The 24,996-nt window shown below is 50.3% G+C and overlaps 8 protein-coding genes across 8 annotated transcripts; 5 read left to right on the top strand and 3 right to left on the bottom strand.

The window, feature by feature from the left end:
* Positions 1–335: 335 nt before the first annotated feature.
* CONPUDRAFT_87331 (DUF1793-domain-containing protein) lies at positions 336–2,711 on the bottom strand (the record flags this gene model as incomplete). The annotated part of the gene is made up of 9 exons (XM_007766306.1): positions 336–347; positions 414–800; positions 1,009–1,365; positions 1,510–1,638; positions 1,688–1,924; positions 1,951–1,974; positions 2,028–2,369; positions 2,420–2,521; positions 2,577–2,711. The coding sequence occupies 9 exons, from the start codon at positions 2,709–2,711 to the stop codon at positions 336–338; spliced, it is 1,725 nt and encodes a 574-aa protein (XP_007764496.1).
* Positions 2,712–4,088: 1,377 nt separating this feature from the next.
* Positions 4,089–4,280, bottom strand: CONPUDRAFT_39225 (uncharacterized protein; the record flags this gene model as incomplete). Its single annotated transcript, XM_007765785.1, has 1 exon — positions 4,089–4,280. A coding segment is annotated over one exon (192 nt), but the record flags the coding sequence as incomplete, so codon positions are not given.
* A 1,486-nt stretch (positions 4,281–5,766) lies between these two features.
* Positions 5,767–6,662, top strand: CONPUDRAFT_116973 (6,7-dimetjyl-8-ribityllumazine synthase). Its single transcript, XM_007766305.1, has 2 exons — positions 5,767–6,028; positions 6,087–6,662. Exons 1-2 carry the CDS (start codon positions 5,817–5,819, stop codon positions 6,514–6,516), a joined length of 642 nt encoding a protein of 213 aa, XP_007764495.1. The 5' UTR covers positions 5,767–5,816; the 3' UTR covers positions 6,517–6,662.
* Positions 6,663–9,007: 2,345 nt separating this feature from the next.
* On the top strand, positions 9,008–9,283 carry CONPUDRAFT_48069 (uncharacterized protein; the record flags this gene model as incomplete). The annotated part of the gene is made up of 1 exon (XM_007765869.1): positions 9,008–9,283. A coding segment is annotated over one exon (276 nt), but the record flags the coding sequence as incomplete, so codon positions are not given.
* Positions 9,284–15,287: 6,004 nt separating this feature from the next.
* On the bottom strand, positions 15,288–17,443 carry CONPUDRAFT_162136 (WD40 repeat-like protein; the record flags this gene model as incomplete). Its single annotated transcript, XM_007766304.1, has 3 exons — positions 15,288–16,435; positions 16,496–16,682; positions 16,740–17,443. The coding sequence occupies 3 exons, from the start codon at positions 17,441–17,443 to the stop codon at positions 15,338–15,340; spliced, it is 1,989 nt and encodes a 662-aa protein (XP_007764494.1). The 3' UTR covers positions 15,288–15,337.
* A 465-nt stretch (positions 17,444–17,908) lies between these two features.
* CONPUDRAFT_69802 (uncharacterized protein) lies at positions 17,909–19,525 on the top strand (the record flags this gene model as incomplete). Its single annotated transcript, XM_007765970.1, has 3 exons — positions 17,909–18,385; positions 18,455–19,443; positions 19,516–19,525. The coding sequence occupies 3 exons, from the start codon at positions 17,909–17,911 to the stop codon at positions 19,523–19,525; spliced, it is 1,476 nt and encodes a 491-aa protein (XP_007764160.1).
* A 1,357-nt stretch (positions 19,526–20,882) lies between these two features.
* Positions 20,883–21,263, top strand: CONPUDRAFT_149673 (uncharacterized protein; the record flags this gene model as incomplete). The annotated part of the gene is made up of 1 exon (XM_007766303.1): positions 20,883–21,263. One exon carries the CDS (start codon positions 20,883–20,885, stop codon positions 21,261–21,263), a length of 381 nt encoding a protein of 126 aa, XP_007764493.1.
* Positions 21,264–23,594: 2,331 nt separating this feature from the next.
* CONPUDRAFT_69801 (uncharacterized protein) lies at positions 23,595–24,358 on the top strand (the record flags this gene model as incomplete). The annotated part of the gene is made up of 2 exons (XM_007765969.1): positions 23,595–23,972; positions 24,260–24,358. The coding sequence occupies 2 exons, from the start codon at positions 23,595–23,597 to the stop codon at positions 24,356–24,358; spliced, it is 477 nt and encodes a 158-aa protein (XP_007764159.1).
* Positions 24,359–24,996: the final 638 nt, after the last annotated feature.

Below are 24,996 nucleotides of genomic sequence, written 5' to 3'. Positions count from 1 at the left end.
ATCTATCATGCCATCTAACCCTCTGTCTTCTGATATAGGGTCTGCCTAGGGGAGACTACATCTAACCCCAATCCATCTTCACCTCACAACAATCCTGTTTTTGTGGCCTTGCCTTTCGCAGCGGGAATTTGTCGTCAGCCCAAAAATTGGATGATCCAGTGTTTGGTCTGATCACAAATGACTCGAAAGGTGTTCATTGCTCTCATGTGTGCGTAGACGAGTTGTCGCGAAGGACATTCAGTAAGCTTCTCGTATGTAGTTGGTTAAATCACTCGAACGGCTTGAATTCTAACATCGACCACTCGAACGGCTTGAATTCTAACATCGACAAGCTCTTACAGGACAAGCTGAAGAGCGCATATATCAGATCCTCATCTTTAAAGACTTGTATTGTGTGAAGTTGAAATACTTACGAGAGCGAGATGGCCACCAACAACGGGGCGACCGCGGAAATCGATCGAGTCACCAGAATGGGTATCGTACCAATCACCGAACGGCATATCGTTCTGCCCGTCGCTAATGTAGGGGTGGACCGCATTGATCATGGCGTCGCGGACCGCGTTTTCGGTGACAAACGCGGCTGTCCACATAAGCCAATCTGACTTGGTGTAGGTGCTGCGGCTGTCAAGGGGTGCGCCGTATTCGTTGATGACATTTCTGTACCACGCAGTCTGGGATGCGAAGAGTGATTGCGGGAACACGTTTGTCCCCAGGAGCTTGTCGGCGTAGAGGTTGTACATCAGGCCCCAGCTCTCCAGATCGCCGTAGGTGAGCGCGAGATGGTGGTTGGCGGTGGCTGACTGGATGATCTGTGAAGCATAGGAAAAGGCGATGGACTGCGGCCGCCGTGCAAGGTCAGTTTTATTGCCTGGACAATGAGGCCCAGGCAGAGACGTACACTGTAGTTCCTCTCGGCATCAATGTTGATGAGCATACCCGATCAGAGACATAGCCATGATACCGACAGCACCCTTGATGGCGAGGTTGGTCTGGTTGGGGAGTGAAGACGTCGCTGGAGTATTGGTCCGCGGGGACAAGAGCCCCCTGAACGAGGCAGTCAGTCCACTGCTCGAGGAGTTGAATGTACGCCAAGGCAAAGGACTGGCCGTTGGACCTCTGAGTGTAGCTGAGAACCATAATGATCATATTGCCGCACTCCTCGAGAGGCATGGGCAGGTCATTCCCATCGTTGTGACCAATAGCGCTTGGGTAGGAAGCACCAAGATCATGGGCGGCCCACCGGTTGGGGTAGAGGCCGGACTGTTGGTACTCGAACAGGCCCAGAAGGAGGTACTTGCAGAGCGTCGGGCTGGTGTAGAGGAAGACGGGCCAAGCGGGCATGATGACATCTACAGTGTTAATGTTCTGTCTGCAGTGTGAATATTCGACATGGCTTCGTGGAGGTTGTATACACTTACACCACACTTCATGAACATGAGGATGTCATTGGTGTTCCATGAGCCATCGTTGTTGCGGGAGACAGTGAGTTCAGTAGCACCATTTAAAGACTTGACGGACAGAGAGGGCAACAATGTCATAGTATTGGTCGGAGACGGTGGTGGCATCGCTCTTGACTTTGTTATCGAAGACGTTGGCATCGGAGAGAGCGGTAGAATAGCTTTTCACGAAGTCATCGATCTAATTTTTATGAGTACAATACCGCATAGTCTACGATAGGAGTACTTACAAGGTCAGAGACGCTTGAGTACATGGTCCAGTAATAGGCATTACGGTCCTGGAGGTTTTTGGCGGCAGTGACATATTGAACAGCAGGGTCACGAATGTGGCCGATGGCGTAGATGACGGGATCAGAGGCACCAGAAATAATACCAAGGTCATGGGCAAAGGCGAATACGGGCCAGTGGCCACTGACAGCGCGGAAGTTGGTGTCACCATGATTAGCGAGCTCGCCATTATTGATGAACTGAGCGCGAACAACAACGTCTGCACCTGTTTGCCAGTAGCATTGTTTGACTGATTAATATTTCGTAAGAGGCCACTCATTAACATTCTCGCCAGAGACTTACGTTCTGAGTGGCGTAGTAGGCGGAGCCATACTCGGCTTGATCGTTTTGCTCACTGTAAAGAACCTGGTCCCGAGGCCCGACCCGGTGGGACCAGACATCGCCGGAGGTAGATGAGGTCCAGGTAACAACATGTGTGTTGTCGCCAGAAGCCCATTCAGCACAGATATCGGTGTAGAGCCTGACGGAGTGAGAGCCACCGTCGTTGGCTGCAACAGATACGGCCATGTAGGAAAATGGGATCGACTGCTTGACGAGGTCGTCGGGCTCGACAGGGCTGAGGAATCTTACAGTGATATCAACAGGGCCAGCAGTCAGTACGAAGGTCGACTGTGTCGAAGTATACTGCAGGAAACGTTATATTGCTTATTTGTATCTGAGCTGACGGTGCGTACAGTCACACTCTTTTGGATGGCAAGGCCTGGGTTCAGGCTGGGGTCGCCAAGGAAAGTGTACGTGGTATCGTCAACGCGGATATAACCAGCCCAGCCGAGAATCTGAAAGGAAATAACGATGTGCATGAATGTGCATGTCAGAATGGCAATAACACACTGACCCGTTCCAGAATCGGGGCCAGGTGCCTGCAAGCATGGCACCAGGACCCTGGGGTAGCCATGCGGAGAGGTAGGGCGAGCGGACGGCGAGAGGAACGGAGGGGGGCCTGAGCGAAATCGCCGCAGACTCCATAGTTTCTTCCACCTTATTATACACACCAGTCCCCCTGGCGGGCGATTGGGACTGGTGAACCTCAACGTGAACTAAACCCGGAGACCATCCTACAATTTCCCATGCGTCCCGATGCAGCTCCACCTTCTGTCCCGGACAGATAAATAACTCTGTCACAAAAAACGAGAGCTCTGGTGCGTCTGAGTCGTTGAGACCGATACCGAAGATTTGACGCGTGCGGTGCTCAAGGCTCTAGGGGCGACAACAATGAACTGAGCATGCATACCTATAACAAGTTCCTTTGAGGAGCCGGGGATATTTGGGCATACCTCATAAGTTTGGGGTTCGGGTATGAGGACGTGCCTGCCTCGATACTTAAGGACAAGGATCATACGTTCCCCAGCGGAATTTTGGGAAGATATCGTGTTAGGCATTGTGCTCGTTAGGTTGAAGTTGGACGGTAGTGCTTAGCAAGCAAGATGCGAGAGGATCGATCATGAAGGAAATTCGTTGTGTTTAAAGGAGGCGCACCGGACACATCATGGGGTGAGACAGCAATTACATCGCTGCGAGGGAACCTTCATGAGGGCGACGTGGCTGTAAATGAGGGGCGACGAGGGGCGATGGATGGCAGTGAGGCAGATCGCGCTTTAGCCGACTCCCCGTGAAGGTGACAGCCACATGCAGCTAATAGCCCCGGCCCAAAGCCCTGGCCCTTGCTGAACTTTACATTTGTGGGGCGCCCACAAGGCGGGGACATTAACTACTAGCTGTCTGCGTGAACTTTGATGATTGGTGGAAATCCAGGGGCGCAGATATAGGAGCCACGGTGAGGATAAGTCAAGCAAAGGTCGGATTCAGATTGCAGCACGTAGGCTTTTGATTTTTGCTTTCCAGTCTTTACTTTGCGTCTTCTCCTTGCAGGCTTGCAGCGTAAGTAAGTCTTAGCGCAACTTTACAGGAGCATGTTGTGGGCAGCCGCTTTTCTAGGAGGTTTCGATTTCTTGACAGTCTCGATGCTAAGAGCTAGTTTATTCACTCATTGAGACGCTCAGCAACTCTCTTTTCACGAGGGAAAAATGAAATATTACTCAAGTCGTCGGGTCTCAAACCCGACGGAGCAGCCGACGTTCCTTGCTTCGTTCTGTTCTATCCTCGGGTTCGTCAGCCTCGCCGCAGTATTTTGGTCAGAATCGTAAACTCATTTCATGGCGCGCTATATTTCGGACCATGAAGCTGGTTGTATTATTCCATCGCATGCACTGCACACGTCCAATCTAAATCCAAGAGGACAAGGTGATCTAGTCGTCGAAGCGAATACTATGGTTTTCCATCTGTACCGAAAAAAAACAGCGCCAGCAGAATATCAGCCATCGAGCTCGTAACGTAAACACAACCAGCACGCACCGTAATCTCCCCACCACGATAACTGCCTCGCTTCTTCTTATTCTTCTCCTTCCGGAAGCCCTGCCCACGCGTGACGATCAAATCCTTGCTCGCACGCTCGCCGTAGTCATTCGTAATGCCTCCCTTCGCGTCGTACGCGTTGTTGATCCACTTGTCCTGGTCCATGTGCTCGTCGCGGATGCGCGAGAAACGCGGACCTTGAGCTTTCTTCGGCTTCCCGTTGTTATTCAAATCTGCATTTCCAAGGTCCTTGGGCTGCCATTCGCTGGCACCAGTAGCTTCGTCTAGGGTGCGCTTTTTGGACGCGCTAGCGGGCGCAGCTTCAGCTGATTTGGAGGAGGGAGTAGATGCTGGGACGCTGGGAGTAGCAGATACAGAGCCAACCTCGGTACGTCGCTTCTTCGCCGGCGGCTTCTCGTTCTCGTCGGATGAGTCGTCAGAATCAGAGTCACTTGAGGACGAGCTCGAAGATGAAGCGTCGCTCGAAGACGAGTCGGAGTCAGACGAGGATGTCCCCGCTTTTTTGGAAGTTTTTGTGGTCTTCGCCTTTTCGGTGGCCTTCACTTTTTCGGTAGTCTTCTTCGCCTTCAAAGACGCGGAAGACGACGAAGACGACGAAGACGACGAAGAGTCGGAATCGGAGCTACTTTTGGCCTTGTCTTTTTCTTCGTCCGAGTCGTCATCCGATGACGAATCCTCAGAGCTTGATGAACTGGATGATGAGGACGAGGACTTGGCGGCTGCCTTCTTCGGAGTCTTCTTGGGCGACGGTGACTTTTCCTTAGTCGGCTTATTCGCCTGAGCAGGTGTTTCTTCTTCGGAGTCAGAGGAATCGGAAGAATTGGAGGAGTCGGAAGATGACGAGGATGAGCTCGAGCTGGGCACCGGCTTCTTGTTTGTCTTATTGAAAGCCGTTGCCTTCACAATTTTTGCGGGTTTCTCTGGTCCTGGTCAAATTAAGATAAGGCAATTAACCCGAGGTTGATATTAGTGTGCGTACCTGGGCTGGATGACAGCGTGACGCTCGTGTCGCGTTCAGTAGACTTCTCCGGCGCAGCTGTCTTCTTTGTTTTTGCTTTAGAGTCACCCTCAGAATCTACAGAATGTGATTAATGAAATGTTGGTGAAGATAAGCGAAGAAACTCACCTGAACTGGAGTCTTCCGACTCTGAGTCTGATTCCGAGCCTGATTCCGAGGCTTCTTCGCTCGAGTTGTCCGACGACGCTGTGTATGTTTAGCATTAGGAAGTTATGTAGATATGCTGAGGTGTATGCGTACAGCTCTTTGCATCGATTTTTCTATAGACAGGTGAGATCCTACATGCAGGCAACATTTATGTCAGATGACAAGGCGACCTACTTTAAGGTAGTGGAACGAGCCTTTTTCACGAGTTCTACGAGAGAGAGACCAGCGGGAGGTGCGGCGCTGTCAAAGCTATCTGGCGCGGCACGTTTGAGGGCATCGGCAGCCTTGTTATGGGTGCGGCTTTTGAGGAAGTGATATACGAGGGCGTAGGTTTCCTTGAGGTTTTCGTCCATGCTCGTTCGTAGCGAGTTTGAGTACGAGCGTATGGATGGGTATATGAAGGTCGCCTAAGACCAACCGCCGGCTACCTTTGCCGAAAATTGGGCGATTGTACGGGTATCAACAGAACCAAACAGCTCCTATCCCTCTCGTCATTGCCTCCACGACAACCAGCACAAACACAAGATACCATCATGAGCGCTGTTAAGGGACTCTCGCCTTCCGAAAAGCAATTTGATGGATCACCATTGCGCGTTGCGATAGTTCATGCGCGCTGGAACAAGGAAGTCATCGACGCGCTCGTCACAGGATGTATTTCCACACTGAAGAGCATGGGTGTCAAGGACTCGAACATTGTCATCCAGTCCGTGCCAGGTAGCTTCGAGCTACCCGTAGCTTGTTCCAAGTATGCCCGTGGCTACAATCGTTCTCTCTCATACTCAATCTATCTTATCCCTCAACAGAGTGATTGCCGGATCGCGCGTGCAGGCTGGCTCCTCCGCAGGCGACCTTCTCGGTCTCTCTTTCAACGCGTCCAATCCCAATCTCAATAAGCCTCCTCCCAGCGCTGGTGCACCCGGTCCTACAGTCGTTTCGATGCCTGGTACCCCCTTCGACGCCGTCATCGCGATCGGTGTCCTCATCAAGGGCTCCACGATGCACTTCGAGTACATCTCCGACGCGGTATCCCATGCACTCATGCGCGTCCAGCTGGACACCAATGTCCCCGTCATCTTTGGTGTACTCACCGCGCTCACGGACGATCAGGCCCTCGATCGCGCAGGCATCGGACGCGGATTTAACAAGGGCCATAACCATGGTGAGGACTGGGCGCGCGCAGCAGTCGAGATGGGCGTGCAGGCCAAGAACTGGCAGGAGGGTAAGTTTGTATGATTGTGTACCAGAGGTAGATGAGAAGACATGAAGCAAAGTTGGAAGCGTTGTAGAATTAAATATATAATACACATTGCAACCGATGGGGCCCTATCAGAGACTCACTGGAATCGGTAGCCAACCTTACTCAGAGCAACGTCGTCGATGCACCGATAATATCTAGCTGCACCGAGAACACGCAAAGGGATCGACTCAGAACAGGTAAACATGGTATTATCATTTGACAAAATAGCGAGAGTAACTTAATCTCAAAATTACCCTGCGAGTGTTTCAAGGGGCAGTCACAACTGTAAATATCGGACCAAGACCTTCCATGCAGGACCCCGTACACCAAGCCGCGCGTCACGGATACCACAGCCGCAAGTCGGCCAAGAAAGGCAATTATGGCACTGCAGACGCTCCCACGATTCAACTCCGACTAGGTTGCGAGTCGCCTGCAACTCGAGTGAGTGAAGCATCAGATTTACTCTATTTACTGTCAGACGTAAACATGCGTATATCGTAGAGTTCTGTCACAGTATAGTTGTAATATTTAATCCATAGAAGTCTGTAGCCCATCATCCGAGGCAATTAAATGAGCCACTGGCGCTGGGAGTGAGTACTATTACTGCCACTTGCGAGTTGACAAGCGAGTTGAAGCAAGTTGTAAAATGTGAAAGCGAGGGCATTGGGACTCCGTAGTATATCTTCCCATGCTTGTTTTTTCTAGTCGAACACTTGCACACAAAGGCTTGCCACAGAAGCCGCACACATGACTAATTGACACCTGCACAGATGTGTAAGAAATAAGGCAAGTGAAAGGAAGCTAGAAGTTATCACACTTTTTCACGGAGGCCATCCTCTGTCACTCCTTGCATTGCTTTCAATGTATGACCGCTATGCAGCCATGATTCATCTGAGCGAAACAAATTTCCACAGAGAAAGCAGTTTGAATCCTTGGTAATGGTATCAGCCTCCATTTTGGCCGTTGAAACTGTCAAGGTAAAAGCGGGCGATCCTTGGGACAGGTGATAATAAAAATTAAGCAAGGAAATCAAAGAAGGTTGCAGGAGTAAGACATACCCTCTGTCGGCGCGCTCAACGCGACGTAGATCGCGCGCGGGCTTTGCATCTATTTGTAGCGCTCGGCCAACAGGGGCTTCTACCCCGTATTAACCAAAACCACCCCCCTCGAGCTCAAAGATACAATCTCTTCGTATAAAGTTAGTAGGGAGGGCACCGAGCATGTCCTCGATTCGAAATCATGCTATTAGATTGTATTCTACTTGCGTATGCCGAAGGTAACGAGTTCGGACATAACTTCGCCATAAGGCTGTGTACTTCTGCTCCTTGACACGACCCCAGACACCAGTAGGGGATGGATCCCCCCCCAGTCAAGGTCCGGAATTACAGTTCTGACTGCCCCTTGGAGTGTTTTGAAGAAGGATTCGCTTCATCGTTAACCCAGAAGAGTGCATTGGCGCGTTTGAGAGTGAGATTGCTAGTACGCGAAACCGATCCAACTATGTTTGATCTCCAAGACTTGCCACAAGATACAGTCTTGGGCTAGTAATGCGGCAGTTGCATGTCAGTTAAGGTGCATCTTCAGTAGGTCCAGGTTCGGCATATGTCAACAGGGCTACCTTGGTCCTTGACTCTGATTGGGCAACGCTCCAGATCCGAGGCGTCTCCCGATTGGTGGCTTTGGGTCCGAGGTGGTTTAGGCTCTTTTAGGCTTTAGCGCCGCTCCCTTCGCTCCTTGCTCCCAAGTCGTGCACCCTAGGCGCCCAGCTTGCTACAGGTAGGTGTTCACGTCTGCACTCACATCAAGTACCTATAGTACATCTACTATATCCTGACAAGACAAACTCTCATCAGACTGGGTCCTGAACTTTCGTGCAACTTCTGTGAGGCTCTAAAACCTCCGTGAAGCGCGACAGACGTGATCGAGGACGCAACGGTCCACTCTTCAGCTGTAGTCAGTCTCTCCTTTCCCAACATCCTGAAGAAGTCTGAGATTGTCTACTCGACCTATACCTGGTAACACGGTAATACCCTCAAAGACTCGACTAGCTAGACATGGTTCTTGAAGCGCAAGAAGTTGGTACCGATATGGCCATTGACTTCGTACGTCCTATACGGTCCTACTTGCTTAATCATTGATCAGTCAATATACGCAGACCAACCAGACTTCCAAACATTCAACCGAGCAAGGAGGCTCTTACGAGATTCTTCGAGAGCTTGGCGCTACTGTGAGTATACCATCATTGAGACTATGGTAGGATGTGCCTAATCTACATCCTCGGCACTTTTCCAGATCCCGTCAGTGGAAAAAAAGGTTGACGTGAGGATTCTCATTCATCTTGCATCTGTTCGCCTGCCAATTAACACATGATGATAGCACCGCATACAATCAAACGCACTGGCTCACTTTGAGGGCACCAACCATAGCATCATTTTACCACAGGAAACTCGAGACGTTCAGCGCTACTTGCACAGCGCGTCCCTCATCATGAATGACTTGGATAGTGCAATATATGCGTTGCAAAACGTTCGGACGAGACTCAGTCGCTCTGCAACTGAATGCAGGAGACTCGTGTCTGCCGTTGGTCGTCTCCCTGTGGAAATCCTATCCGAAATCTTTATCCTGGCTCGACCCCAATATCATGGCCTCAGGCTCGATCCAAGCGATCACTCTTCAGTTCAGAAATACCTTCAACCTTCCTTCACCGTTGCTCAGGTATGCAGACGCTGGCGAAGCATCGCACTAGGGACTCCACGACTATGGAACACTATCCACGTTGTCGGCACACAAGACGTATCACAAAATTCTACGCCGGCCCCATTCGAGTTGCTGTCTAGATCAGCGCCCATCCCTGTTTTTCTTGTTGTTGGATTACCCAAAGCGCACGTCAGGTTCCTCCAACGATGTGCGAAGAATCGTATACTCTCGGCGTTCGAAAGCAAATGCAAAGGCTTGGACATTTATCCGATCCAGGACTCGAGCAGGAAACGCCGTTTTTTCTGCTATGGAGATGTGCGGAGGTGGCTGAAACGGCTAGTACTACTGGAAAAGCTGACGCTGTGGAACGTGTCATTGCCATGGGATGCTACAGACAGGCAAATACCATGCGCTGGATTAACGCACCTTCATATCAAACAACACATGAGAAGTGGCGGAGAGCTTGATGCATTCCTTCGCGACTCCGAACTGCCCGAGCTAAGGGTCCTAGTACTCAACACGTCCCGGCTGCGTGTGGGGTCCACGATCTCGAGGTACCCAAAGCTTACCGACTTTGCCCTGAACAGTACATTTATAACCGACATTGATCCCTTCTCCCATGATCGGCTTCAGCGCTTAGTTATCCGCTCCCTTAAGAACGAGACCGAGAAGTTCGCAACTTTGGCTACTCTTCCTTCGCTCACGGAATTTGGGATCTCTTTCTACGACACCAAGGAGGAACATTTGACTACTTTCCTTCGACGCTCCAGCTGTCCAATCAGCCGCCTCGTTTTCATCAGCGAAATCTTCAGCTTTGATTATATTGGGATGGGCATTAGCTCAGGCCGACGGCTGAGTGACGTTGCGACAAAAATTGCCGATAATCTGGGTGTCCGTGATGTGGAGTTTGATGACTCGGATGAATGGGAAGATACGCGAATGCTGTTGGAGCTGCAGACTAGATGGTATGGTCCAGGATAACAGGCGGGTTGATTGACACCAGGGAGATGCTTGAGAGGATTATTTACTTACATGTATTCGCGCTGGCGCCCGCTACTACTCTCAAATTACTCTACTCTATTACGTGAAATATAACGAGCTGCAAAACCCAGCAACAATCTGCGAATGATCCTTATCCTTAGGAGTGAGTTTAATTAATTGCTCTGGCCAGTAGGGCTTCATAAGCCACATGTAGTATATGACTAGTGAGGTTGCATGGCCTTGGCGCATTGTTTGTCAGGATTCCGAGCCCGCGTAGCGTACCTCCTGTTCGGCCTAAACAGGGGTAAGCTCTGCCTTTTCAGGGTCGCGTCTGGATATGCGCGACGCGCGAAACAGTCTGTCGAGGCGTCACTCGAGGTCCTGGATCCATCACGCGACAGGTGCTTTCGTGTAATATCTCCCCCCTCCTTGACATTAACTACTATCTGAGGTGAGTAAAAACCGCGACTTTGAGCACCTAAACGATTTGTTGAGAAGGGTGTCTAGGAAACATCGCCACGTATCAAGTCACAGGGAACAAAGCTTCATCGTCGCAAGTTTCCGCTCGAGAACACGGTCCACCTCGTCCCCATAGGTGAACATCCGCTCTGCATGGAATCGATAGAGACACCTCCCGTAGTCCATAAGCTCACGAACCCAGTGGGTCAGGTCTCTGCTATGCCCTCTCAGCTGACCAACTTTGTTGCCCTTTCCATTTTCGCCGGGATTTCAGGTAGCCTGTCGCCTCCCTGTGGAAATCTTGACTGACATCTTTGTTCTCGCTCGAGTCCGATACCTTGGTCTTGCTCAATCCGACTTTGATATCGCTCGCAGTGACCTCCACGTTGCTCTCAATGTAGCACAAGTCTGCAAACGCTGGCGAGCCGTCGCTCTGAACACTCCGCAGTTATGGGGCACCATCCACGTTTCTGGGTCAAGCGAATCACCAGTAGAGAAGCTACAAGGACAGCTTGAGATGCTGTCAAGAACAAGACTATTTGTACCTCGCCTTATCGTCCGTCTCCCAGCCACCCAGTTCAGGTTTGTCAAGAAGTGCGAAAGAGGCCTACTGTCGGAGTTCGAGAAGAACTGTAGGAGCCTTGACCTCTACATGGCTTCCGGGAAGCACCAGCCGGTTTTCAGACACAGCGAAATACGTCGTATTCTCTGCCGCCTCAGCCAACTACGGAAACTCGCTCTCTTAGGCATTGTGTTCGATGCTCCCAGCCTGTCTGTGACTTCGGATTTGAAGAACATCACACATCTTCACCTACGGCTGGAGCGATGTCCATTCGGCAGGGCGAAAGAATTCTCGCCAACGACATTGATAAATCTCAAAGTCCTCATCCTCGAAGCATACACCAACATGCGCTCCGATCCAGCACATCTACTTTCAGACCTTCCGAACCTCACCGCCTTCTTCCTCTCCGGTTCTATGCTTCCGGAATCTCAACCTTTTACTCACCAGCGACTTGAAACTGTAGGCTTACATGCCAGTCGGTACTCGAGCTACGGTCCCAGATTCTTGGCAGTGGCTACGCTCCCTTCTCTCATAGAACTTGCGATGCCTATCGATGAAACAGCAGAAGGACACCTTACAGACCTTGTGCTTCGGTCTAACTGCCAGCTCCGGGGCCTTGGTTTCATTGATGCCGTGTTCAGCAAAGAGGAAGTCATAGCCGACAGCAAGACAGCGGACTTGAAAAGCCTTTTTTTCGCTGAATCCATCAAGCAAAAAAGGGACCGCCGTGAAGTTCACTGGCGTACGATCGGTGACAGCATCTGCAAGACACTCACAATTCCGAAGGTTGAGTACGCGGGGCATTGGTGCGACATGGAGATGACACGAGAAGTGAAGGCCAGATGGTGTAGTCCAGAATACATTACCGAGTGACGAAGCCCGTGATAGCAACAGCGTCAACTGTATTAGCGAACAACGCTTCGCGTTTGCAAATGAAATAACACGGTAAGTGGGTATTTGAGACCATGACATTGAAGCTAGATGGTGATTGGGTACCCATCGGCCCTTCTGGGGCGAGGTTGACGTTCAATGAACCTTGCTCCCGCAGTTTGAAACCTGAAAATGCAAAAATTTCATCGGCAGTAAGTCAATGCACCTTGCTTGTCGGGTGCATGTCATGAGACAGGATGACGCCAACTCGGTCCGTGTCCTTGTCGCTGAAGTCAAACGCAGAGAGGCCATCCTTGAGAGGGTCATTAACCAATGGTTCACTTACCGTGGATAGGGCCTCCTGTGCTTGGCTCAAGTTGCCGAATAACTCGGAAGCAGGTGAGCGATTGTTGTAAAGGGACTCTTGGTATAGGCTTTTTGTGAAAAATCCAAAGTCACTTTCCACCCTGTTAGGAATGATTGACATATATTTGCATGACCCTAACGAGATTGTGTCTTCAGAAGGCTTGCACCGTGCCGCTAGCCCCTATCAACGTCACTACATAGTCGATGGTCATATAGCGGAATAGCGAAATCAAGGTTAGGAAACGTACCGAACAATGTGTCATCGTCATTCCAAGGTATCCAGTCCGTACTCGAGATTGAGTTAAACGTGAGCCAGCTTTGGATCTGAAGGTCTGACCTTCATATCGTTTGCATTGTTACCGCCAGTAGCATAGTCATAGATGGAATTGGGCGACTGAGACCCGAATCTCTTCGCGAGGAAGTCCACCCAGTACGTTGCGCAGATTAAGCGCATTGCAGGTGAGCCCCAAGTAGCTCACTCCAGCCTACCCTGGAGTACGGTTCGCCACTAGAGATCCAATGATTGATCGAGAGGGCACACATGTACAGGTGCCCCGTGGGACCGGACAGGTGGAATTCCGGCTCGCGCCGGGAATCCGGGACTGGCTCCTAACCAGCCGGTCAGACGGGCTGACTCGGCGCGGTGATTGCATTTTTTGGAACTTGTTCCAAGGTCAGTCGTCTGGCCAAACTCCAAACCAGTCGGTCAGACGAATGACTTTGGAACAAGTTCCAAAAAAGGCAACTCCGGCGCCGCGTCATCCCGTCTGACCGACTGGTTTGGAGTCTGAGACTTCTCTCGGTGAAACCCCACTTCTCGCGTTCTGACCTGACGCGACGCGCCAACTTGAACGCGTCACAGTCATCTACACCCTGCTCCACCCGATCCTCGCATCTTCGACACCTCATCCTGAGGTGATTCTTCCTTGGCGGTGTACGTTGAAATCCCTCATCAGAAAGCTCAGTATCTTACCGCATCTGGCTCACTCTAAACGTTCACGCAATAGGACTACGGAGCACGCCAAATGAATTTGTGACGATCCGAGCACTGCAGGTATACCATTACCACCATTACTGCATCATGCAAATGGCCGAATGCAACGTATGCCTCCCCATGTTCACTTCGTATCCTAAGGGCCATTCTTAACAAGTGTAGGCTACGAAACGCTACCATAGTGGCATTGACGTAAAGTATGAACAATGTCCCATTGTCTTCAAGGAACTGTCTCCGACGGTGCGTCTAGCTGAACGCAACAAAAAATGCAATTGCCTTACATCAAAAATCTTGGGGCGGTTTACAGCTTTCAGTACTTGAAAGGAAGATTAAAGTGCGTACTACGCAGTGGTAGAACTGTTCAGCCAGCTAATTCTGTGCTAGCATACTATCAAAACCAAAACATTTGTCTCTTTCGAAAACACCAACCGCATCGTGATTTCCGATGAAGAAAGCGCCTGCATACACAACTTCATCTCCGATACATCTAGTATGATACATGACTTGGAGTTCGGAATCTCAACTTTGACCTTTTTCAAGAAGAAACTTGAACACTCTAGGGCCGCCTCCAGGCGACTTGTATCCGCTGTTGGACGTCTTCCCGTAGAAATCCTGGCTGAGATATTCATCCTGGCCAGGCCGCTCTATCGTACCTCTAAAGACGGAGATGCTCGCTGTGATGCCGTACCTAGGACCTCTCAGGAAGCTTTCAGTCCGGCACAAGTCTGTCAACGCTGGCGAGACATCGCCTTGCGCACGCCTCGGCTATGGACCCCCATCCATCTTTGTAAATCGAAGATAATTGACGATATGCCAGGGCCACTCGCGATGTTGTCGCGAACTGCGAACATCTCGCCATACATAACTATCGGTCTTCATAAACCCTATCATCGCTTCATCCAGAAATGCAGCGATGGACGTTTATCTGCTTTCGAGGCCAGATGCAAAGGGCTGGACGTATACACCGTGTGCACCAGCGAGAACAAAGATCCTTCTTACTTCAATTACGCCAATATATCCGGATTGTTGGCACGCTTCAGCAAGTTGGAAAGGCTCAATCTTCGCCGATGCTATATAAAGGATGTGAAGTCTGAGGCTCTGTCCGAAGACTGGGCCAAGCTCACACACCTTCAGCTGAACGTGTCTCGCATTGATCGATCACTTGTGTTCTCTGTTCCCAGTCTGAAAGTCCTCATTCTCAGCACCATGTGGATTACGGATATGAGCTTGTTACTATCGAACCATCCCAACCTCACCGATCTCTTCTTCAAAGGGCCAATCAAAGATAATCTTAGCGACCTCTCCCACTCACGGCTCAGACGTGTGGCCCTCGAGCTCAGCTGGTCTAACACCTGCATATTTTTGCGTTCCTCTCTGACTGAACTGGCTCTTGTCTTTCCCGAATCCACGTGGGAATTGGATAACTTTCTGCTTCGCTCAAAATGCCAACTGTCATGCATAGAGTTCATCGGATACCGTGACTCTGTTCTAGCTCCAAAACGAGGCATGAAACGGAAGAAGGCGATTGAAAAGAAATTTGCGGTTCCAATCATGCGACACAGCAAATCGTGGGCTGAAACACAAATGATGCGAGACTTGAAGGAAAGGTGGTATGAATGGGACGGTGGTAACTGATCATGCATGAAAAAGGCGCTAGCAGCTTAGGATTGATGTAGACATCCCCATAGTGAAAGAACCTATAGCTAGATGTTTGAGCGAGTATATCTTGATATTCACCTATACATGTAACAGTGGTCTAATTGACACGTAGAACGGTAACGAGCTGTAACTCGAAATCCAGTAATTATAACATCCAAAAACACATAGCATATAAATAACTCTGACTAAGAGATCGAAGATCAAGATAAATCATACTAAAAATCACAGTTTACATCGTCATCACCCTCCCCTTCTTCAACAGTTCGTTCTCCGCCCTCAGCCTGCGGTTCTCCTCGCGCAGCGCCTCCAGCTCCGCATGCACATTCGCATCGATGGCGCGGCGCAGGTCCCGGCCCATGCGCATCATGTCCAGATGCAAGCCCATCATCTCCGCGTGAGACTCCTGTCGGAAGTCGAGCAGCGCGTCTTGCATCACGCCGCGGATGAAGTCCTGTGCGTTGGTGGGCAGCGCGGACGATGGTTGTCGGAGAGGTGAGGGCATGCAATCCACGGAGGATGCGGTGGCTGCGGGTTTTCGCGGCGATATCTGCAGGGCGAGCTCGCGTTCGCGTTGTTCTTGCCCTGTAGATGACGACGTCCGCGAACGAGCGGGCGGGCTGAAGACCTCGTCTGCATCCGCATCCAGCTGTTGCCCCTGCGTCGTGAACCGAGTCTTCTTCTCCTCCTTCGCGTTTGCCCTTCTCTTCCCTTTATCCTGGCCGGCGTCGACAGGGTCCGACCCTGCACGGCTAGATGCACGCGCAGGTCTACTCGGCGTCCCCAGACCAAGGTCGCTCATAGCGCGAGTGCTCCTCCTCTTCGCCATTGGCGTAGCCGGCTCTGACGGCGGATCCGGCAAGTCCGGTTCAATGTCTTCAAGTGCCTGCGTTGACGCGACGGAGTGAGGTCGCGATAGTACCGATGCAGGTCGTGACATTGCCGATGAAGGCCGTGATGGACCAGGATCGCCACTGCCTGACGATACTCGGCTGGACGAAGCCACTGAGTGGGCTGACGAACTTGGCCTCCGGCGTAGAGCAGCGAGATGCCCAGATATGGAATCAGTGCGAGTGATGGAGAGCGGCTGGCGGATAGTATCATTGTTCGCTCGATCTGCGGCTTGGTTCTGCGGGATGGTTGACAGGGGGTTGCGCGAGGATGTCTTCGAGCTGATTGCTGCCTTCTTCTCGGCAATTCGTGCTTTCGCCGCCGACACTGCATCTTGAGAGTGGGCACTTGCTACAGAAGCACGAGAGGATGTGACAGAGGCCGTTGAAGACGATGATAGTTTTGACTTTTTCTCCGAGGCAGGCATATCAGACTTTTTCTAAAAATGATATATCCCGAGTCAGCGTAGGTGAATATTGAAAAGGAGAGCTTTACATACCTGAGCACAGAGGTATACTATGGGTGAGGTACCGTCCCCAACGACGTTGCATATGGGTGTCTTATCCAGCGCGCGGAGGTCAACGTAGAGTACCTTGCCATCTTCCGTCCCAAAATATATTCCACCTCCTTCAGGAGTAAATGCAAGCGCCGTGATCTTGGTATCAAGGAATAGGCTCTTGAATAATCTATAACATATTAGAACAAAACCCAGAAGACCAGAAATTAGCAGGAATACCACTCACCCTTTCTCCTTGTCCAAGTCGATGAGCCCCACCTCTCCTGACGACGTCGCGGCGGCGATCAAAGTCTTGCTGAAAGGGCTACACGCTACGCCAACGATAGCCCCCGACGTCTCGTCCCCAAGCGAGACGATTTTGGAGGGTTTTGAGGGATGTGTGACATCGAACACAAGGACTTGCCGACCAGCCCCGACGATGAGGCGTTTCCGGTCATGGGCGTGGAACGCGATAATGATTTCGGATGCAGCGGGGATGCCTCGCAAGGTAGTAACCGAGGTGGAGGACGAGGTCATTGAGTGCACTTGTACGCAGGATGACGAGGACGCCGATGCGAGGCGTGAGCCATCAAGACAGAGGGAAAGGGAGGTGATGGGGGATTTCTGCGAATCGAAGGTCCGAGAAATTGTTCCTTCTTCGAGAACATGGATCTTGCTGTCCGTTGCGTAAATAGCGGTATGTCCATGGGTGACAAAAGATGAGATGTCGCTCTCTGCTACGTGGACTTCTTGTGTGCGGAGATTGCTTGAAGGTCGGTAGGTTAGTAGTGCTTTGCCTGCGGCGAAGTATAGGGATGTTGTTCCGGAGATCCACGCAGCTGACGGACAGGCTTGCACTAAGGATTGTTTTACCGGGATTGAACCAGGAGTTCGCTTGATGGCACTGTGGTCTGCGAGAGCGAAGCCGTCGGTGGTAACGACGGCGAGCATGATGAGTTGAAACTTTGCTAGGCTTTGCGAAATAAGACACGAGTAGATTGTGAGACTAATTTGAGGGTAGCTGGGATCCTTCACTCAAGGTGAGAAGCGTTATCACGAGAGGTGGGAAAGGAGAGTCCAAAAAGCCAACCAGACGCGTGGTCGGAGCGAGCTGCGCGATGGTCACGTGACAAGGAGTTCTGTTCGGTATTCGGACTCCGGAGCGATGTGACGCAGAATATCAATATTCTCTTGTCACACACTGATACCGATATTCTCTTTCGCCATCCTCCTGTCCCGGATCCCCCCTGCACCACCGCGACGGGCCAATGCAATGGATCTTGCCAACAAACATTTTGCCCATTGCCTAATTTATCAGCGGGATGGTGCGGGTGACTCACAGGAGCCAGCGCCTCTCCTGAGCATCCCTCTTCACCCCTCTTCACTTGCTTTTGTCCTAGTCCAAGGCTTGTCGCAATGCCCACCTGGGAGAACATAGTCTTTGATGGGCTTTCTCCCCACCCACTGGAGTCAGATATGCTTGAGATTATGCAGAGTACTTATCGCAGTGCTGGTTTATCACCTCCTGATACCATTGACCACTGGTGGCATTCTCCGTCCATTGGTTATCAACTGAATGCGGACGGGTCAGCACCAACTATCGTAATCATCAACGTTCGCGAGGGTGAACCGGATCAGCCGAAAATGAACACCCATTTCACCATCAACCTCGACAGACTCTCAGTCAAAGACAGGAAGTCAAATAGATACATCGAGATCCCTGGAGAGATAGCACCCCGCTTGAACAAGGTCAGGCAGTGGGTTTGTGACGATATTGCGAACAAGAAGAGACCGAGGGAGATCGCAAGCAGCGTCACGGTGGCACTCCCAAGTGGACAGAGGCTGAGTGGGCAAATGTTGAAGGCACTCGAAGACCGCTTGAGGAGGATGCAGGTGAGTCATCTATTCATCCCAGTATTGATCTGCGCTGGGTTATTGATTAACCTTCGCTGTCAATGGTAGGAATTTAACCATCGCCTATTCACCCATAGCCTCCTGGAGGACGACACACTACGAGATGTCGTTCAGTGTCCCCTCTGCTCGTCCGCCATCGTCCAGTGTGAAGACTGCAAGGCGATATCTTGCTGCAGCCCCTCTTGTCAGGCACGGCGTATATTCGCCATCGAAACTCATCCCACCCGCTCGACATCTCTATGTCATCCTTGCTTAGAGACGAGCTCCAATTTGACGACATGTCCCGAATGCAAACAATGGTTCCGTGCGCCCATTGGCTTTCGATGGTGCCTCGGCAAGCCGCTGGGGAAACGCTCGGGCCGGTCCTCATCCCAGATCACTCGACAGCATCCCCCCAAAGTCATTGGTTGTGATGCGTGTATACGGGAGGGACAAGAACTCCTGACTCCTTGCTCGTCTGAAACATGCTGGTCGAGGACTGCTCCTCCAAACATTTCCCTAGCTCAGGCAAACGCAAAAGTTATCATCTGCGATGATTGTTCTCCCGACGGTGGCGAGACGTGCGAGTGCGGGAGGATATGGGTCTGTGACACGTGCTTTCCGAAGCATTCCAAGCACTCCTCCGTCTGCCCGCGCTGCAAGAAGTGCTCGTGCGGTCAGTCCGCAACATGCAAGAAGGTCCGAGTCCAGTCATGCAGAAACTGCGGTAACACTCCGCCTTGCGACGACTGCATCACCGAGGCTGAGAAGATGACGCACCCAGACGCACTGACGCGCACTTGCGAGGATTGTGAAGCCCGGTTCTGTGAGAGCTGCTGGAAGGAAGTTGGCGTCGAGTGCGCTGGCTGCGAAGCAACCAAGGTTTGCCCAGATTGTGCCAAGCAGTGCCAGAACGACGAGTGCGATGGGGAGTCATACTGTCCGAACTGTGCGCCTGACTACTGCCTCTCCTGTGATTTCTCCATGGATTGGGAGTCTACGCAGCACGAGCAACGCCGCTGGGAAATCGCTAACCAAGGGTTTTCATTCATGATGCCGTAAGTTTGTCTTCGCAACAGGACTACTATTGTTCACTGCATGTAGTTATAGCTAACTGATGGCCTTTGCAGTTTTTCTTGATTGTACCGCTACCATCCATTTTTATGTTACCTGCCTTTATCTTGGCAACATATTTTGCTGCTTTCCCTTGTATTTATGTCGCCCCTTTTCTGCCGTATAGGCTCACCTCACGAGTTATGAGCTGGTCGCACTTTTGATGCGAACCAGTGCACCAGAGCAAGCAAGCAAGCTGGGTGGGATGTTTCACTTCGATCAATATTCATTAATGACCGATAGGTCGAACGTGAAATCATTAATCATATTGGAACCCTTGATCGCCTCACGCATGCACACTCATGCACATCTCCTCTTCTATCTTAGGTGACGACAATGACGTGACAACAACGCGTGTCTCAGATTCATCGCTCTGACGTTTGAAAGTTTTATGCTCGCTCTTGAGATCTATTTAATGGTTGGTTACCACCGGTGCTCTAAGTTCACCGCTGTGATCGCACGCGGGCGAATCGCCAGGGGGTCTCCATGTTCTCCTAATTCCTCACCTCTCATCCATCTCTTACCAGCAGCGATAATGTCCTCCCCATTCTGGCGCACTATCTACTAGACTAACGGCGACGATTTTTTGGATGGCTACATCATTTGTAAATGCCGGTTGGATTCCACTGTTCTCCCCATCATGCAGGCCATATACATACAAGCTGGCCTCCTTCCCTTTTTTAAGATTGACAGGTGGTAGCATAGCCCAGTCATTGGCTATCAATTGAACGCGGATAAAATAGCTCCTACTAGCATCTTCATTGAAGTTCGTGTGCGATGGCTGCGGTCAAGAGGTTTGTGGTGACGATCTGAAGCCCTGTGAAAGAAGACGAACTGCAACGACAAATATTAGCTTATTTCTGGGTTTCCCCATGCACCTTTCATTTGTCCCGCTCAACTTTCCGTTGAATTCAAGTTCAATTTGCCGTACTTGGAGTAGTGTCCGTCTTAATTCTATGCTTTGGGTTTCGTTTCACCAATTCCACTGCTTGAACTTGACTCAAACCCAGGGCGTTGATCGGTTTTGAGCTGACTCATGAACCAGTTCATTGATGTGGCAAATCAGAGATAAGCCTTTAGTAATCCCGATTAAAGTGCTCTGAATCCAGGACGCTCCAGGCACACAGCTTCCCACGAAGTTTGGAGACATTAACGCCGTCTGGGGTAACGCAGATCCCCCAATCCCGAAAGTTCTTTGCAGATCCCCAGTCGAAAAGCTCGGATGCAATCCCCCCCTGACAGTCTGTGACAAGAGTATTCGCAAGACCCCTCCATGATAACTCTGATTTTGAGTTGAAGAGCACCAATGTTGGCCTAGAACAGTATCCTGAGTCATTCTTCGCGACAGATAAAAGAGCAGCGGTATCCTTAGCCTCTCTCTCCTATGCCCCTCGTCAACACCATGTGGATGAGCATTGAGATGGACACTCCTGGCTACCCATACGGCACTGTCTTCGAGCTCATGCAGTGCACTTACACCCAGTTCAACCTAAATCCTCCCCCTTCGCTGAACCAAACCTACTATCTTCCGTCTATCAGGTACCTCGTGGAGCATGAATTCATAGAACAGGTCGTCATCAACTTCTGCGAAGGTGGCCAATTTGGATATCCCCGCTTCACAGTCAATCTCCTACAGCCAAGCGTCAAGAATAGGTTCAGTCAGGATTCAGGCCTCCACATAAGTGTCCCCGCTGACACATTGCTACTCGTCAATTATCTCTGCCAATGGGCTCTTGAAGAGATTGATAGGAGGGAAAATGCTTAGAAATATGGCGTTGACTTGATCCCATTGGCTCTGGTCCTGTGAGTTTGCACCGACTGAAACTCTTCTCGATATCCTCACTCATCCTGTAAATGCTGCAGAATACGGCCATGCTACAGCAGATTGACTCCACTTATAGTATCAGAATGGTCATCTATGATATTGTTTCCGCCACTTTATCCTCACACGTTTTTGCTACCCTTCATTTGCTCTGGATGCTACCGTATTCCAACACCACATATTGACACTAGCACAAAATAACTCTATCATTCGATCAGACTGTTTAAGTCAATTTTCTTGCGTGTACCTGTACCTTGTTTTTGAAAATCTTGACCTATCCTACTTATGCTTATTTGTTTCCTGTATCGCGCAGCCTCAAAGCGCTGTTTCGTCCCATTTATACCTGAATGTTGGCGCCAGCCTCAGAGGGTCTGCCAATTGGGCATTGTCGGTGGCGCAACGCGTTTTAATATATAAACGAATTTCATGCAATTCTGTTCTTCATACTTTTGTGACGGCGGCGTCACTGCATGTTTGTCATATTATCGATTTACTATACTAGCCGAATGTTCCTCGAGGCGCTTAGAAGGCACCTACGCCCCTGACTCAACAGTGACAACGTTTTCCGGTTCATCAATAGTGATCTACTTTCAGTGTTTCTACGATACTGTGCTCATGTGGGTTAAAATAATATCCCGATACCGAGCTCCGCGTACACTGTCACCCCGGCAATTGGCCTGAGGCTAGGGGTAAAGTTGATTTGTTGGGAGCTCGCCTGTCTGACACGGTATGACTCAGGTACGACGTACTGACAATGCACAAATGCGATGAGTACTCAGCAACAACACCTGAGGCGAGAGCGAAGGCGCCGGCCAGCCTTGTCTATCATAGTTTTCTTTTCACCCAGCTTGATTTGATCCTTGGTGAACCCGAATCTAAGCATCCTGTTGTTGCTGCTTTGTGGTGGCTATGGATGAGCATGAATGATGAAAATAGTTATGCCGAAGGAGGTTGGAAGTTTAGCAAAAAGAAAAACGTGCCTAAACTTGTTCTGCATGCTTGTTTGCTGGCCTGCACATCAACTCATGGGTTCTTTATTCAATGACTACGTTTTCTACCACAGTCCTTCATCCATACCAATGATATTTTAGCTCTCTCAGAGCTTGTGTATTCATCCATTAGACGGGCCCGGGGTACGGTGCTTTACTTCAACGTCCCAAACATTTGACGAGCCTTTCACCAACTCGCAAGTAATAGGGTGTCTAGAATGGAGCAGGAATCTCAGCTCCACCTCCTCGGAGTCAACTACCGACTTTGTGGTTCCTAGATCCGAAGGGAGACAGGTATAACGAAGAAGTTTTGCCTAACCTACGTTCTTCCCGGTCCACATCCCGTTTTTCCGTCATTGCTCCGTACCCTGTTTTGTTGAGTAACCCCTATCTCTACCGTTTGTCTTTGGTGTTTGATCACTTCTCTCGTACTTACTTTATGTTACTTATTATATGATCCCCTGCAATCAGTGACTTGTGTCCTGGCAGGATGATACTTTTTTTTATCGGTGAAATCATCAGGATGTCAGGCAAGGCATGGAGTTTGTGACTTCGCTCCGCATCGACCTGTCGTTCCGACCTCTTTAAACCCTTGGCCATTATTCTCCCGTTACCTCTCGTCATCAAATGGGACATCAGCTCAGGTGAGGAAGTGACCTTCCTTTTGAGTCTCGATAGGATGGTTGTCAGATTCATGGTTATCTCCGCTTAGCATTCAGCTATCTTGTCAATAGCTATTAGCAGTTTGATCATTAAAGACAGAACTAAGTGATTGCGCACCAAACCGCTGCATGCCACTTATACAACACCGTTAGAGCTCTCTATTTATAAAAATAATTGGTTTGCTGAGCCATAGACTTGCTGCATACTCTATAATGGTATGGAGGACTCCTGGTAACTTAGGTATGGGATTGGTATGTGACGTCGTAGACTTTATGCAGCTAAGAAAACATGCCAGAACCACACTGACATGACGGAGGGTACATTCTAGGGTCTTCGGATCCAGGTATGCCCGTGAGGGCCGTGTTTTAACACAAGCTCCGGTATTGCCGACGGCGCTTGCCGATCCCATTATGGATAAAAATCACAGCTCCCGCACGCACTACGTCACGCGTTTTCTTTATTGTTCGACCAAGCAAACGCGGCTGGAACCTTTGGGTCAGACAAACACGGTGATGAGATAAAACCAGGCTACCGCAGATGTTTTGCCCTCACCACTCCATGACACCAACATCCATCTTCGAGATCTTCTGAAGTACCCATTCGCCATCATTATTTAATCATCATGTCCACCTGGCAGAGCATCACTCTGACCGACGACGAGTGGTTCGACGGATATGAAGTACACAGACACCCTCTCGAGTCCACAGTCCTCCCCATCATGCAGGCTGTCTATGAACAGGCCTCTCCCCAGGGACCTGTACCCAGCGCCATCGACAGCTGGTGGTTCTCCCCTACCATCATGTACCAGCTCAACGCCGATGGGTCGGCTCCAACTCATGTCCTCATCATCATCAACGAGGGGCAGGGTGAGCCATTCGCCATCCCCAAGACTCGCTTTACGATCAACGTCAACAACCGAATTGTTCTTGACAAGACTATGGGAAACCGCTTTTCGGCGTCCGAGGATGTGGTGCCGCTGGTGAACAAGGTCAAACAGTGGGTAAGTAAGGTGGTGACGAGGGAGAAGGAAGCGAGGGACAGACGCGTCATGCAGGAGGATCATGAAAGGCAGGCGCAAAGTGCATAGAAGATTTGATAGCCATGGGCTGCAAGGTAGGGATCTCCCTAGTTTCCAAGGTGCTCGTATGCATGGTGCTAAAGGTTTCCTGGATTGTACCGTGTCTTCCATCCCCGTTTTCGCAGCGTTGTTTTGAGATTCTGTTGGAGGTTTACGTCTGTATCTCGCTTTAACTTGGTTGTTTACATTATTCGCTGCTCGTATTGTAGCCCGGTAGCTTTTCCTCGACCGGTCGACTGGCGAGGTATTTGACACCCGTTGCAGTAAAGCACCTATTACTACATCCGTTTGAACCAACCGAGTGCTAGATGTACCTTCTTGTTCTATTTAGTGCCCTGGGTTTTATTGCTTGTATTCGCTCTTGTTCCCGCTTGCATCTCCTGCTTGAAGCAACGATTTAATGTTTGGTGCTCAATGGCAACTGGAGTGTTATCGGTAAGAGTCAACCCTACGAAATGTAGAGGTTTGAGACCCTGTGCCAGCGGGATAATACAGGTCCGACTTGGACATGCACGACCCCATAGGTTAAGGCATATGTCCACCTTCACACCAGAGACAAACGCAAATATTCCGATTCTGAGTAGGGTTTGAGTGAGGGATTGGGATGGTAACTAGACTCTACCGCTTTTCAGTCCGCGAATAGGATTTGAAAAAGATACCATTTCAATGCCTTTTCCGCCCTTGAAAATAACTTGAAAATGATTATCTTTTCATCATGTTGACAGGATGATTGGTCAATTCCTATTCGGGCGCTGAGAAGGCATTGAGAAGGTACTAAGGTGGCATTGACCTGATGACGTCATTCGCGGCCTTTTCGAGCACTAAATATATTATGTAATCAAAGCCTACTCAGCCATTGGAAAGGCTTAATTATTCGTTATTTGATATCGAAGCCTATCCGGAACATAAAAAGTCATCCTATTCTATGCAAGTCATTGGGCGATGT

This window comes from Coniophora puteana (genome assembly GCF_000271625.1).
Source record: "Coniophora puteana RWD-64-598 SS2 unplaced genomic scaffold CONPUscaffold_2, whole genome shotgun sequence".
In the NCBI taxonomy this organism is placed as follows: Eukaryota; Fungi; Basidiomycota; class Agaricomycetes; order Boletales; family Coniophoraceae; genus Coniophora; species Coniophora puteana.
This window is presented reverse-complemented; position numbering and strand designations above follow the sequence as displayed.